This window comes from Garra rufa, chromosome 9, assembly GCF_049309525.1.
Source record: "Garra rufa chromosome 9, GarRuf1.0, whole genome shotgun sequence".
Taxonomy (NCBI): domain Eukaryota; kingdom Metazoa; phylum Chordata; class Actinopteri; order Cypriniformes; family Cyprinidae; genus Garra; species Garra rufa.
The window spans coordinates 48,582,038-48,595,669 of NC_133369.1; the positions used below are offsets into that span (position 1 = coordinate 48,582,038).

The following is a 13,632-nucleotide window of genomic DNA, read 5'->3' on the forward strand; positions in this document are numbered from 1 at the left end:
ACATGCATAAATGCAGCCCTCGGGGCATCTGTAAGAATGCAGTGTTGAATGGGCACACATTTATTTTAAGAAGTGTCATTTGTGCTATTATCTGGAAAATTACATTGGTTAGAGCAGAATTTCACCCAGCATGCATCTGCTTGTAACAGTTGGAATGGGTTAGTGGCACTAGCCAATAAGTGTGCTGATTTAATTTTTAAAGTACGTGCGCAAGGGTTAGCCATTCAATCATATTACTTATTTTAAGGCTGTCAATTAATTTTCAATCAAATTAACTGATTAATAACAATGGTTACACTTTATTTTACAGTGTCTTTGTTACACATAACATATCCATCTTATCCACCTTTTTTTTTAGTCGAACAAAACCAGAAAAAAAATTAAAAAAATTAAAGTCATAATATGTCAAGAATAAAATTGAAATTGCGAGAATGAAGTCATAATGTTACGAGAATAAAATTGTAATATTACGAGAATAAAGTCGCAACATTATAAAAATAAAGTCGAAGTATTCTGAGAATAAAGTCGAAATTACAAGAATAAAATTGAAATATTTTGACAATAAAATCAAAATTATGAGAATAAAGTAAAACATGTTTCAAGAATAAAAACCGAATGTTTCAAGAGGATACATACTGCAGACTTTCATGTACAGGGAAGAAAAGAAATCATGATAATCAATTTAAATATTGATTGTACTAAGTTTAGTTAGCCAAAATGTGTTGAGAGATGGTACTATCAAATTAGAATTGATATTTTGCTTACTAAAGCAGTCAGGGAGATGGTCAAGACTCAAACTCAAACAGTTTCAAACAGGGGAAGACATCTTGTGTTGTTGATTCAGCCAGGTCAATTTATTTCAAGGACTGAGACACTGAAAGGGACAAAGCTATTTGGTATTTCTGTGAGAGGAAATGAGAATCTGGAGCATGTACATTTCATTACTTGAAAAGCAGCCCATATGCTGACCTGAAACAAGGTAAAGCACACTAGAAAAGAAAGTGAAATTTAGAGAAAGAGTAAATTAGACATAGAATGATAAAGCAGGAGACAGAAAGAACACTCTTTTTCACACACAGCGTCTCAATGACCTTACCAGGATGGTGGTGATGACCAGTGAGCGGTTGGAAAGCGAGTCTGTGATGTTCATGCCGTTCTGCCTGGGGACCTCGGTGATGTTCAGTCCCCCAGATGCACTCCACTTCCCCACCTAGAAAAGATTAAATTTATGTAGGCAGAGCATGTTTCACTTACCTGTGTGACCCATCCACATCGCAATAGCCCATCTGACTGCATTAGCAGCCCTGTGCTGAGCTCATCCAGAAGCATTAGTTGATTGGCTCTTCTGTTTTTATGCCAATAGGTCTGTGCTTGGGCTCATGAGTAGGCCCTTGCATACACTCTGAATACATTAACATAGAGGAAGGGCAATTCCACCAAAGGAGATTGCCTTTCAATTTAATTTTGCAAAAAGAAAATTTCGAACAAAGGAAAAAGCAGAACTTTTCATGGTATGAATTACTGATCTGATAACATTGTAAAGGTGATACATTTTTCTGGTGATTAAATACTTCTAAAAAGCAAAATACAAACATTATCTAAATCATTATTTTGGTCTTTGAATACAGTGATGAAAACAATTATTTGATCCCCTGCTGATTTTGTACATTGCCTACTGACAAAGAAAGGATCAGTCTATAATTTTAATGGTAGGTTTAATGGTAGTAAGAAACGGAATAACAACGAAAAAAAAATCCAGATATGTGCATTTCAAAAAAGTTATAAATTGATTTGCATTTTAATGAGTGAAATAAATATTTGATCCCCTATTAATCAGCAAGATTTCTGGTTTCCAGGTGTCTTTTATACAGAGAGTGTTCTTAATCTCAGCTTGTTACCTGTATAAAAGACACCTGTCCATAAAAGCAATCAATCAGATTCAAACTCTCCACAATGGCTAAGACCAAAGAGCTGTACAAGGATGTCAGGGACAAAACTGTAGACCTACACAAGGCTGGAATGGGCAACAAGACTATCGCCAAGCAGCTTGGTGAGAAGGTGACAACAGTTGGTGTGATTATTCGCAAACGCAAGAAACACAAAATAACTGTCGCCTCGTGGAGTTTCAGTGATCGTGAGAACGGTGAGGAATCAGCCCAGAACTACACGGGAGGATCTTGTCAATGATCTCAAGGCAGCTGGGACCATAGTCACCAAGAAAACAATTGGTAACACACTACGCCGTGAAGGACTGAAATCCTGCAGCGCCCGCAAGGTCCCCCTGCTCAAGAAAGTGCATGTATAGGCCCATCTGAAGTTTGCCAACAAACATCTAAATAATTCAGAGGAGAACTGGGTGAAAGTGTTGTGGTCAGATGAGACCAATATCGAGCTCATTAGCATCAACTCAGCTCGCCGTGTTTAGAGGAGGAGGAATGCCTATAAGAACACAATCCCCACATTCAAACATGGAGGTGGAAACATTATGCTTTGGGGGTGTTTTTCTGCTAAGGGGACAGGACAACTGGACCACATCAAAGGGACAATGGACAGGGCCATGTACTGTTAGAACCAGAGCATTGGAAATTAGTCGTGGATGGGTATGACCCAAAACACACGGCTAAGGCAACAAAGGAGTGGCTCAAGAAAAAGCACATCAAGGTCCTGAAGTGGCCTAGTCAGTCTCCAGACCTTAATTCCATAAAAAATCTGTGGAGCGAACTGAAGGTTTGAGTTGCCAAACATCAGCCTCGAAACCTTAATGACTTGGAGAGGATCTGCAAAGAGGAGTGGGACAAAATCCCTCCGGAGATGTGTGCAAACCTGGTGGCCAACTACAAGAAACGTCTGACCTCTGTGATTGCCAAAAAGGGTTTTGCTAAATCATGTTTTGTCAAATACTTATTTCACTCATTAAAATGCAACTCAATTCATACCTTTTTTGTATGTGTTTTTCTGGATTTTTTGTTGTTATTCTGTCTCTCACTGTTCAAATAAACCAACTATTAAAATTATAAATTCTTTGTCAGTCAGCAAACCTACAAAATCAGCAGGGGATCTTTTTTTTTTTTCCTCCCTGTACACAATCAATGAGATCAATTACAGTGAATAGGTCAGTGCACATACTTCACATACTGTTTGGTTATTAATTGTGTGTTGACAAATTTTGCATGTTCAAGGCAATGTTTGCATATTTGGGAAAATATTTATTTTAAAATGAATGTCTATCATTATGTGTATATTATTCTAAAAAAATAAACATGTATATACTAAACCAGTATGGAAAGACAAAAGGTGTTTAAGTGTGTTACTTTGTAATATTGTTGTAATTAATGGAACTAGCTGTCCTTGATTTGACAATTAAAAAAATAAAATCTAACATTTCCAGGAATGCTGTCCTGGCAACTTGGGTTAGTGGTATGTGTATTTATTAATATTATTTTAAGTTGTTAAATATTATTTCCTATTTTTGTATGCTTTGTATATTTAACTGTTTAAATTGGTAAATTGGGAATATTACAGTTTTTACTGTATTTTTGATCACATAAATGCAGCCTTGGTGAGCAGAAGAGACTTTTTTAACAGTCTTAATTATTTCAATTTTGACCAGCATTGTATAGATACAAACTTGTATAACTATTGTATAGACTGGTTGTACCTAAACCAAACAATTCAAATATCATAAAACTACACTCAAGCCAACATATATTGCTCAATATTATTTTGCAAGCTAATTTGTTTAACTCTGCAGTGGGACCAAACCAGTTGATTATTAATCAATGAATCTATTTCAGTCAGAGAGTTATATCTGCCTCAAGAGATATTAGAAAGAAATGCTAATAATTAATTAAGGTACAAACACAAACACAAAACAACACATATGCACAGTAAGTGGTAGACAGCTTAGGGAATTGAAATAGTTGTACTGTGAATAATCCCTCTAATATCAGCAAATCTGAGCAAATTAAGCTAGTTTTGCACAAACAGTCCACTGCAGCGAGAAAAAGGAAGTCCTGCATATTGTTCAGTCACTCCTCAACAAATCATTACTGAAAATAGCTTCATAGCTGTCCGTATCCATCTCTGTCTGGGGACGTGCGGCGCTGCCCTCTTCTGCACCAACACAAATGCTCTCATATTCATAAACCACAAGAGCGGCAAATCTCAGTCACACAGGTGCAAAAATCACCCGGCAATAGCGCTCACCTGATATATGCTTATGACTTGACACATGTATTAGTTACAGATTGTGCAAATTCAGGGTGATGCACATTTCATATGATATGCTACGCCACTTTATAGGGTGATGTTCAATTATTGCAAATTGACTGCAATTAACTCAATTCATTAAAAGTGATTATCAGGGGAAAGGCACGATTATTTATTCACATTGCCGACAGGGGACTTTCTTGGCTTCTCAAAATGAACCTTCTCAAAATGAACACAGATTTTTCAATCTGCTCATTCCAATATAAAATGCAGGTTAATATATATATATATATATATATATATAATTTTTTTATAATTTTTTTTTTTTTTTTTTTTTTTTCAGGGGCTCAAAAGTAATTGGACAAATAAATATAATCATAAATAAAATGTTCATTTTTATTATTTTGTAATCCTTTTTGAAATCCTTTGCAGGCAATGATTGCCTTAAGTTTGGAACTCATGGACATCACCATAGACTGGGTTTCCTCCTTTGTGGTGCTTTGCCAGGCCTTTACTGCAGCTGACTTCAGTTGTTGTTGGTTTGTGGGTCTTTCTGCCTTTAGTTTTGTCTTCAGCAAGTGAAATGCATGCTCAATCAATTTGAAATCAGAAGATTGACTTGGCCATTGCAGAATATTCCACTTTTTTACCTTTAAAAACTCCTGGGTTGCTTTTGCTGTATGTTTTAGGTCATTGTCCATTTGTACTACGAAGAGCCGCCCAAACAACAGCTCCATTTAACTGAATCTGGGCAGACAGTATATCCCTATACACTTCAGAATTCTTCCGGCTGCTTCTGTCTTCTGTCACAACATCACTAAACACCGGTAACCCAGTGCCACTGGAAGCCATGCATGCTCATGCCATTACACTGCTCCACCATGTTTCACAGATGATGATGATGTTGTAGGCTTTGGATCATGAGCTGTTCCAAGCCATGTCCATACTTTTTTCTTCCCGTCATTCTGGTACACATTGATTTTAATTTCAGCAGTCCAAAAAATGCTTTTCCAGAAGTGGTCTGGATTTTTTAAATGTTTTTTTTTTTTTGACAAAGTCTAATCTGGCCTTGTTTGCACCTTTTGGTAAACCTTCTCTATTTTGCTCTCGACTTTGACAGTGACACACATACCTCCTGGAGAATATTCTTCACTTGGCTGTATGTTGTAAAATGTTTTATTACCATGGAGAGGATCATCCAATCATCCACCATACTGTCGTCTTTTGTGGACATCCAGGCCTTTTTATGTTGCTGAGCTCACCAGTATGTTCTTTTTCTTAGAATTCACCAAACTGTTAGCCTGGAAAAATCCAGACCCTAATCTATTAAGATTAAGGGTCTGGGATCGAGCAATGAAAACTGCCTAACTCAAGGGGCGGCACCAAGCATGCATTTGAAACTCTAACTGCACGCAACTGGATAACGCCACAACCAATCACAACAATACACGCTTAGCTACCAGCAGAGCTAAATGATGTTTCATTAACAAAGTTCGGGAGAAGCGCGTCAGATGCTTAGCGTAAACATCACAAGTCAATCAGCGCCATAGGTTTAAATACAGCTGACTCACCTCAATTCACTCGATGGTTTATCAGTAAACCTCCACCAACCCCATCTCATCACTCCGAGTTCTCGCTACTCCTGTTGGGGGGTAACGTACTCTGGGTTCGGGCCACTCCCGAGCTCGGAGCCCTTCACCGGACAGCACGCCAAACATGCACTACTATTCTCCGGCTAATTATATGTAAGCGTGAACTCGTGAACTGATAGATTAAACTCTTGCCGTATCCAGTCGGCAAAACAGCAAAAACGTCCTTCATGCAAAGGAACGATTCGAGTTTTCGGTTTTCTGTTCCTCTTTTATATGGAAAGCCAAGTCTAACTCGTTCATTGTAGCGGCCAAAGCCGTTTCAAACAACTTGTTGTTCATCTGTAGTGACAGCGATCTTTCAAAGTTTACTATATGATTCGGACGTCGCAGCGCTGTCATCATCAGCTTAGCTCGCCTCAGGCCCGCCTACATCAGATACACCGATTTGATTGGTTCCCACAACTGCTTACGTATTGCAATAACCTGCATCATTGCTCGATGCCAGAGTGTCTTGCAGAGACAATTCAAATTGTGCTCTCGCGAGACCTCTGGATTTCCAGGGTACCTGGTAAAAATTTTTTTAACGCATTTTAATTGCACTTAGTTTTGCACCGCGGAACGTTTCTTACTGGATGAGATTCCGCGGACCGATTATACTGGAGCACCAACTAGCGTTTAGACAAGCTGCCTCCGTCCTAAATAGTATTGTATGTCCCAAATCGTAGTATGTTTAAAAAATTATTCCAAAGATTCCCGGATGGTCTACTACTTAACGATCAATGCACACTCTCAACAGCTAATATTGCCCGCAACACACTGCGCCGTGAACGAGGATTCGATTAGAACTACAAACACGCATAAAAAGTGTTAAAAAACTACAAACATGGAGGATATACGCGACCAACGGACAGGTAGAGAAAGGGGTTTACGTGATAAATAATCAGTGTGTAACCTGATAAAAAATATTTTTTAAATGTTATCGGCGTTATATTCCATGTGCAGCAACATTTATAATTATAGGTTTGGTCATTAACGTTTAAATGCATAATTAAGCAAACACAAGAGCAGAGTTCTCGGCATGAAAGACTTGTTAAAGAACGTGCCTCTTGCTACACTTAATGGCAATATTGCATTGGTCTGTTGGACTTGGTTGAACAAAAATAAACAATATTTTGTTGCTTAAGCTTATGTATTCAGTCATTATTCAATGGTATACTAAAAATCCATGTAAAAATCTTAATTCTCACTGTTCTCAGGTCAAATATTTATATGCGATTAAAATGCGATTAATTTCGATTAATTAATTACAAAGCCTCTAATTAATTAGATTAATTTTTTTAATGGAGTCCCGGCCCTAATATATATATGTGTGTGTGTGTGTGTGTGTGTGTGTGTGTGTGTGTGTGTGTGTGTGTGTGTGTGTGTGTGTGTGTGTGTGTTACAACTTTTACGTTAGTCAAGTTCAATCACATCTTAATGTTCATTGTCGTTTTACTGATCTCATGGTAAATGTTAAGTTTATTGTCTTACAAGTATATATATTTTAAGACTGAGTGAAAATTAATCTTGTTTAATGTTTTTAATCTTGTGCACCCCTCAATTATTAATATCTAAAACATATATTTGTGGTATATTTTAATTGAAAACAACTTAAAACATTTTTATACATTTAATCATATTTTTATTTATGTTGACTTTTGTTATGCACAAAAGCAATCAGTTTAGACATTTATAATAAACTATAAAGAATGTTGTCCTTGAACAGTCTCCACTACAGTTTGCTGTGCTCCAGTCACATAGTGACTGAGTGAATTCCCTACTGATCTAGAGAGGAGAAAAGATGAAAGATGCATCAAGTTTTGTTCAATTCACATTTATTTGTATGGCACTTTTTAGTATACACATTGTTTCTAGCAGCTTTACAGAAAATGAATGTATCTACATTACAAATAAGAGTTCTTTTAACAAGTGTATCGGTTTTAAATTATGTTAATATGGCAGAAATTTTCTGAAATTAAGCTATACAAATCATGCAGTTAATTAACGTCATGTAATCAGAAACAATGAACAAATTAAAGCATGATGTGATCATGATGATTACAATGCAAGGGAAATTTATCAGTTTTGTATGTTTATTTAGAGTCTGCTTCAACTGAAGTCCTCTCAAGGGTTGGCGTCATCTCTTCAAAGGTGCTGGTCATCTGAAGTCTTCATAGAAAAACTGGATATAGTCCGCAGGAGCAATCTATGCATTAACAAATTGTGATGTAATCATACTTGGGAACTGGCACTTTTTTACTTCAGGTGGTTCTTGTTCTGACAGCAGGATAGAGAAGGAGAATAACAGGTGAAATGGTTAAGTGATGCTCCATCAAATTTCACTCCAGTGGCATCACTGATCCTTCACACAATAATTCTTTAGTGGCTATAAAAATATAGTAATAATGTGTTTACAATGATTACTGCTATAATACAAAATACACAGTATACATTTTTGGAAAAATTGGCCTACCATGATTCTGAAATGAAAACTATTTTAACATTTTCATTCTCACTTAGGTCAATCAATAAATCCAGATCTATTAAATAACTCCCCACCCGCAAAAAAATCCAGTTTAAAAGCCTTAATTACACAATGATGGATAAAACGGCAGGAAGAGAATGCATAACATGCCGTAAATCTACTAATTAAGTGAGAAATAATCTATTAATAATCTGTTTTAATGCAAACGTTAAATTGATTAGCAGTGCTGATAGCATACAGTTCTGTTTTATAAATGTCTTACCGTTTAAAAGTTGATGACAGCGATCTCTTCTGCTGCATCTCCACATCTCTTCTAGAACTGTAGTTCCTGTATGTCTTGATTGACAGGAGTTCCGTCCAATCAGCAGCGACTACGCCGGTCACACAAAATACCTACCTTTTCTGTATTGACTGATTTGTTGTTGTGTTTTCTGACTTGTCGTTTTTTTTTTTTGTCGTTGTGATTTCCGACTTGCTATTTTGTTTCCGGAGTTGTTATTGTGTTTTATGGTTTGCCGTTTTGTTTTTAGATTTGATATTGCATTTTCTAATTTGTAATTTTAATTCTGAATTTGTTATTTGGTTTTCAGATTTGTTTTTTGTGTTGCGATTTGTTGTTGTGTTTTGCACTTCTCGGCCACCGTAGATCTTGCACTAATCACACTTCTTTTCACAAAAGTGAGCGCTGCTATATTTACATACCTCATTACTGCACAAAAGCATGCTATGTGTAACTTCAGCCGGTCATTAACGGAGACTTCTAATTAACAGTACTTTGTACACTAATCCAATTTGCTTTATGATCCACTAACTTATGCTTATGTTTAAACACCTCATTTGCTTCCTTGTTAGGAGGTAAATTAAACGTAAGACACAAATTGCTCTTTATTTGCACAGCAATGGTGACCAAATGAGACAAGGCACAAGAGGTTTCAGTATGTTAAGGCTGTGAGATCAGAAGGTTATTTGAGGGGAGAAACAATCCTTTGCAATGATGCATATTTGTTCTTTGGCTGCATGAAAAATTCTGGCATAATTGACTATGCAAAACAAAAGTGAATTATTACACGTTGTTTAACAGACGAGCATTAGCAGAAGAAAACAGCTTTTGATCATTCTAGCCCTCCTGCTATGCAAAAAAAAAATCATGAAGACATAGCAAAAGCATTATTATCCTATATGTGCTTTGTTTGCGAGTTATGCTGTGTCTGATTTGAGAGAGTTGTTATGTAGTTATGTGGTGGTTTACCTTTTGAAGGCCATCCTCCTTAAGACTCACAATGTCAAGATCAAAGTCGGTGCGCAGACCTGTAGTTCTGTTGAAGCACAGCCGTCCCGTCAGGCCATCCCAGTGAGACTTCAAAGAACAATGAGAGAGGTTCAACAATTAAAACACAGCAGGGTTGTGCAATATTCAGATTTTAATTGATAATGTTAGTCCAATCCCTAATTTGAATTTAATTTGAATCAGCAAAGAAGGCAGAAATTGAGTTCCAATTATAATTTAAAAAAAAAATGTAGAATGGAATGAATTTTCAGTTCTTTTTGGGACCATCATATACAGTAAATGCAGTTTAAATTAAATATAACCACTTTAAATAAGCTTAAACAGGCATGCTATTTTATATAGTTTATGGGGCATTATAATTACATTAAATTATATTAATAATATACACTGACATTTTTTGAAGTGTGCTTTCATTATATTCATCACATTAACATACAGTGCCTTGTAAAAATTACTTTTTCCCCACATCAGTCTACATCTCATAAACCATAATGACAAAGCACAAAACAGGTTTGTAACAACTTTGCAAATTTATTAGAAATAAAAAACTGAAAAGATCCCGTTGCATAAGTATTCATACCCTTTTCTGGGACACTCAAAATTTAGCTCAGGAGCATTCATATTGCTTCTAGATGTTACTACACTTCAAGTGGAGTAAAACTGTGGCAAATTCATTTGAATGTGTATGATTTAGAAAGGCACACACCTCTCAGAAAAGGTCTAACAGCTGAAAATGCATATCAAGTCCTGAGGTCAAGATAACTGCCTGTAGAGTTCAGTGACAGACTTGCGTTAAGGCAGTGATCAAGGGAAGAGTTCCGAAAAAAAAAAAAAATCTGCTGCATTGAAGGTTCACAGAAGCATGTAGCCTGCATTATCCATAATGGAAGACGATTGGAACAACTAGGACTCTAGAAAATATCTGCCAGCCCCCATCCAAGCTGACAGAGCTTGAGAGGTGAAAAGGTGAGGCAAAGAATGGCAGATAATTGCCAAATGCAGATGTGCAAAGCTTGTCACATCATACCTAAAAGACTTGAGGCTGTAAAGGTGTTAAATGAGTTAAGGGTATGAATACTAATGCAATGTACTTATTTCAGTGTTTTATTTTTAATACATTTGTAAAATTTGCAAATCTGGTTTTTGCTTTGTCATTATTATGGTGTATGGAGAGTAAATTGATGTGGGGAAAAACTAATTTAAAGCAGTTTAACATAATGCTGCAACAAAACAAAATGTGAAAAAAAATGAAGGGCTATGAATACTTTTGCAAGGCACTGTAAGTTAACATATGCTCCAAAATCAATTTAACCCCACAATCTTCAAAAAGAGCCTAAATAAAGTAGTTATCTAGAACTGACAGTACAGGAGAAAAATGGAATCGACTAATACTCTTGTTTCTTATTAGCATGCTCAAACAGTTTGCATTACATTCATTAGATTTTCATTCTGTTTTGCTGTGTATTTATCATTGTATATTTTTTACTGCATTAAGTTACAAATTGGAAATGTTGCAATGACAGCAGTCTGAAATAAAATAAGTTTTTATTCAAATTCCAATTCAGCTTCCTGCAGTGTTTCCAAATCCATTCAAAAACACAATCATGAATTGAAAAGGAGTCATTTCTTCTGGATTTTGTCCAAGTATAGTACACACACACCCTAATACACATCCTTATAAGCACACACACACACACACACACATATGTTGGGTTTACATGTTTTATGGGGACATTCCATAGGCGTAATGGTTTTCATACCGTACAAACCGTATTTTCTATGGCCCTACACCTACCCTACACCTAAACCTAGCCCTCACAGGAGATTGTGCACACCTTTACTTCCTCAAAAAAAAACTCATTGTGCATGATTTATAAGCCTGTTTCCTCATGGGGACCTAAGAAATGTCCCCACAAGGTAAAATTTTACTGGTATTACTATCCTTGTGGGGACATTTGGTCCCCATAACGTGATGAATACTAGGTGCACACACACACACACACACACACACACACACACACACACACACACACACACAGAGAGAGCTTCTATTTCCTTTTTAATTACATTTTACATCTCAGCGCCTCAGACACATCTTCCCCCAAGACCTCCGTCCTAATTAACGACCATCTCACTTGCAACAGTCTCTAGAGACACAGAAAAAATTACATTGCAGCTCCTCCTCTCCATTCCTCCCTCGTCCCCTAAGCATAGAGCTCCTCCCCCAAACAACACACGCTGATCTCCAGCCCTCTCCATAACCTCTTCCAAATGAAACACCTCCGTTCTTGTTCAGGAGCGAGGACATTTCACAGGAACGTGTGTTCTCCGCTATGCCAAAGAGAGACAAAGCTCTCCACGCCAACTCCACGGCCCTCATTTCGCTCTTCTCTCGTACGCGCTGATCCACAGAGCTGTGTTCAACAACTCTAATCTGCCTATTATGAGTCCCAATCAAAGTCTCTCTTGTGAGCTGAAATAAGAGCTGATTATGACAAGCACATTTGCGTGCGAAGCACACGGTGATGAGAAAGTGGGACACTGTGAATTTAGTAGTGCAGGGCCAGAATAGTGCGAATGCAAACTCGCTGCAATCAACTTATCAACTGCACTTAAATGAGGCAATTAAAATGGATGGTGAATGGTGATTGTTTATCAGGTAAGATCCACCATTAAAACCAAAGAGCCTCTGAATAATGATGAGCTATTTATCAGTGGTAAAAGTATTTATTAATGACTAACTGGTAAAGGTACTGGGACATTTAGGTCACAATTAAATGTTTAGGAATGCCACTGATAACAACAATTCAGAGCGAGTGTTATTAATTTCACAGAAATATACCACAGGCACACTTTTCAAGCCTTAACAGTCTACAAACATAAGTCTGCACTAAATTATAAAAAAGTACTGTATACTGTACTTTTTAAAGTCAAAAAGTATTTAAAAACTTCAAAATGCCATTGCATTACATACATTTACAACACTTACAGACTCACAGACCCCAAATATAAAAAGGTAGTGGTCAACTAAAATATATTGCCAAGACTAATATATTGGCTTATATTTGGCTTTTTTTCTCTCATTTCACTAACCTTACAAACTTAAGCTGTGATATCATCTGAAATGTGCATTTGTAGATAGCATAAAAATGAGGGTTTCACTTTATTTTGACGGCCCTTTTAGCACAGTCTGTTGACTGTAAGTAACAATGCACCTACATATCTACTAACTCTAATTTGAGTGTTAGTAGAGTATTAGTAGAGTGGTGGGGTTAGGGTTAGAATAAGTTGACATACTTATTCTCAAAGTTCTCAAACGTTCTCAAAAGTTCTCAGCAGAATGTTTGTTGAGAGCCCACCACAATAAAGAGTTAACAGATATTAAGTAGACAGTCTACTAATACTCTGATAAGAGTTAGTTGACATGTAGATGCAATGTTACTTAGTGTCAACAGAATGTTCATAGGGGGCCATCAAAATAAAGTCTTACCCACATATTTATTTATGGTAATCAGCCACCATGCTGTCTAAGATATCAGCATCGGCCATTTAAAAATAAATTTTGATTGGCCTTATAAATAAAAGTTTGATTTTATCTGTATACCTTAAAGTCCCCATGAAATCAAAATGGTTAGATTTAAGGTTATTTACAAAGCTAGTGTGCTCCACAACAATGACAACATTCACATTTACAAGATATAAGCATTCAAAACTTTCAGTCTCTAACTTAAGCCAATATTTATCAATGATTTTGATGACATCACCCTGCACTTCAGCTTCTCATCAAACTTTCTGTCCAATCAAATGCTATCTTGAATCCAAAGCTTTCCGCCCCCTATACTATAAATAAACTAGAGATGTTCCGATACCCTTTTTTCCTTCCCCATACCAATTCCGATACCTGGGCTCGGGGTATCAGCCGATACCGAGTACTAATCCGATACCTGGGTGTGTAATTTTATATACAGCTGTAGATAATACTAATAAATTATTTTATGGTGTGCTTCAGACTTATCCCT

The 13,632-nt window shown here is 36.7% G+C and overlaps 1 protein-coding gene across 1 annotated transcript in view; it reads right to left on the minus strand.

Moving 5' to 3' along the window:
• Positions 1-13,632, minus strand: part of LOC141343285 (glutamate receptor ionotropic, kainate 3-like) — a 161,723-nt gene that overhangs the window by 58,353 nt on the left and 89,738 nt on the right. Inside the window, exons 8-9 of the mRNA XM_073847879.1 lie at positions 9,575-9,682; positions 1,097-1,210 (exon numbers count right to left, since the gene is read on the minus strand). Of these exons, the coding sequence (XP_073703980.1) occupies positions 1,097-1,210; positions 9,575-9,682 (222 nt within the window). The remainder of the gene's footprint in view (positions 1-1,096; positions 1,211-9,574; positions 9,683-13,632) is intronic.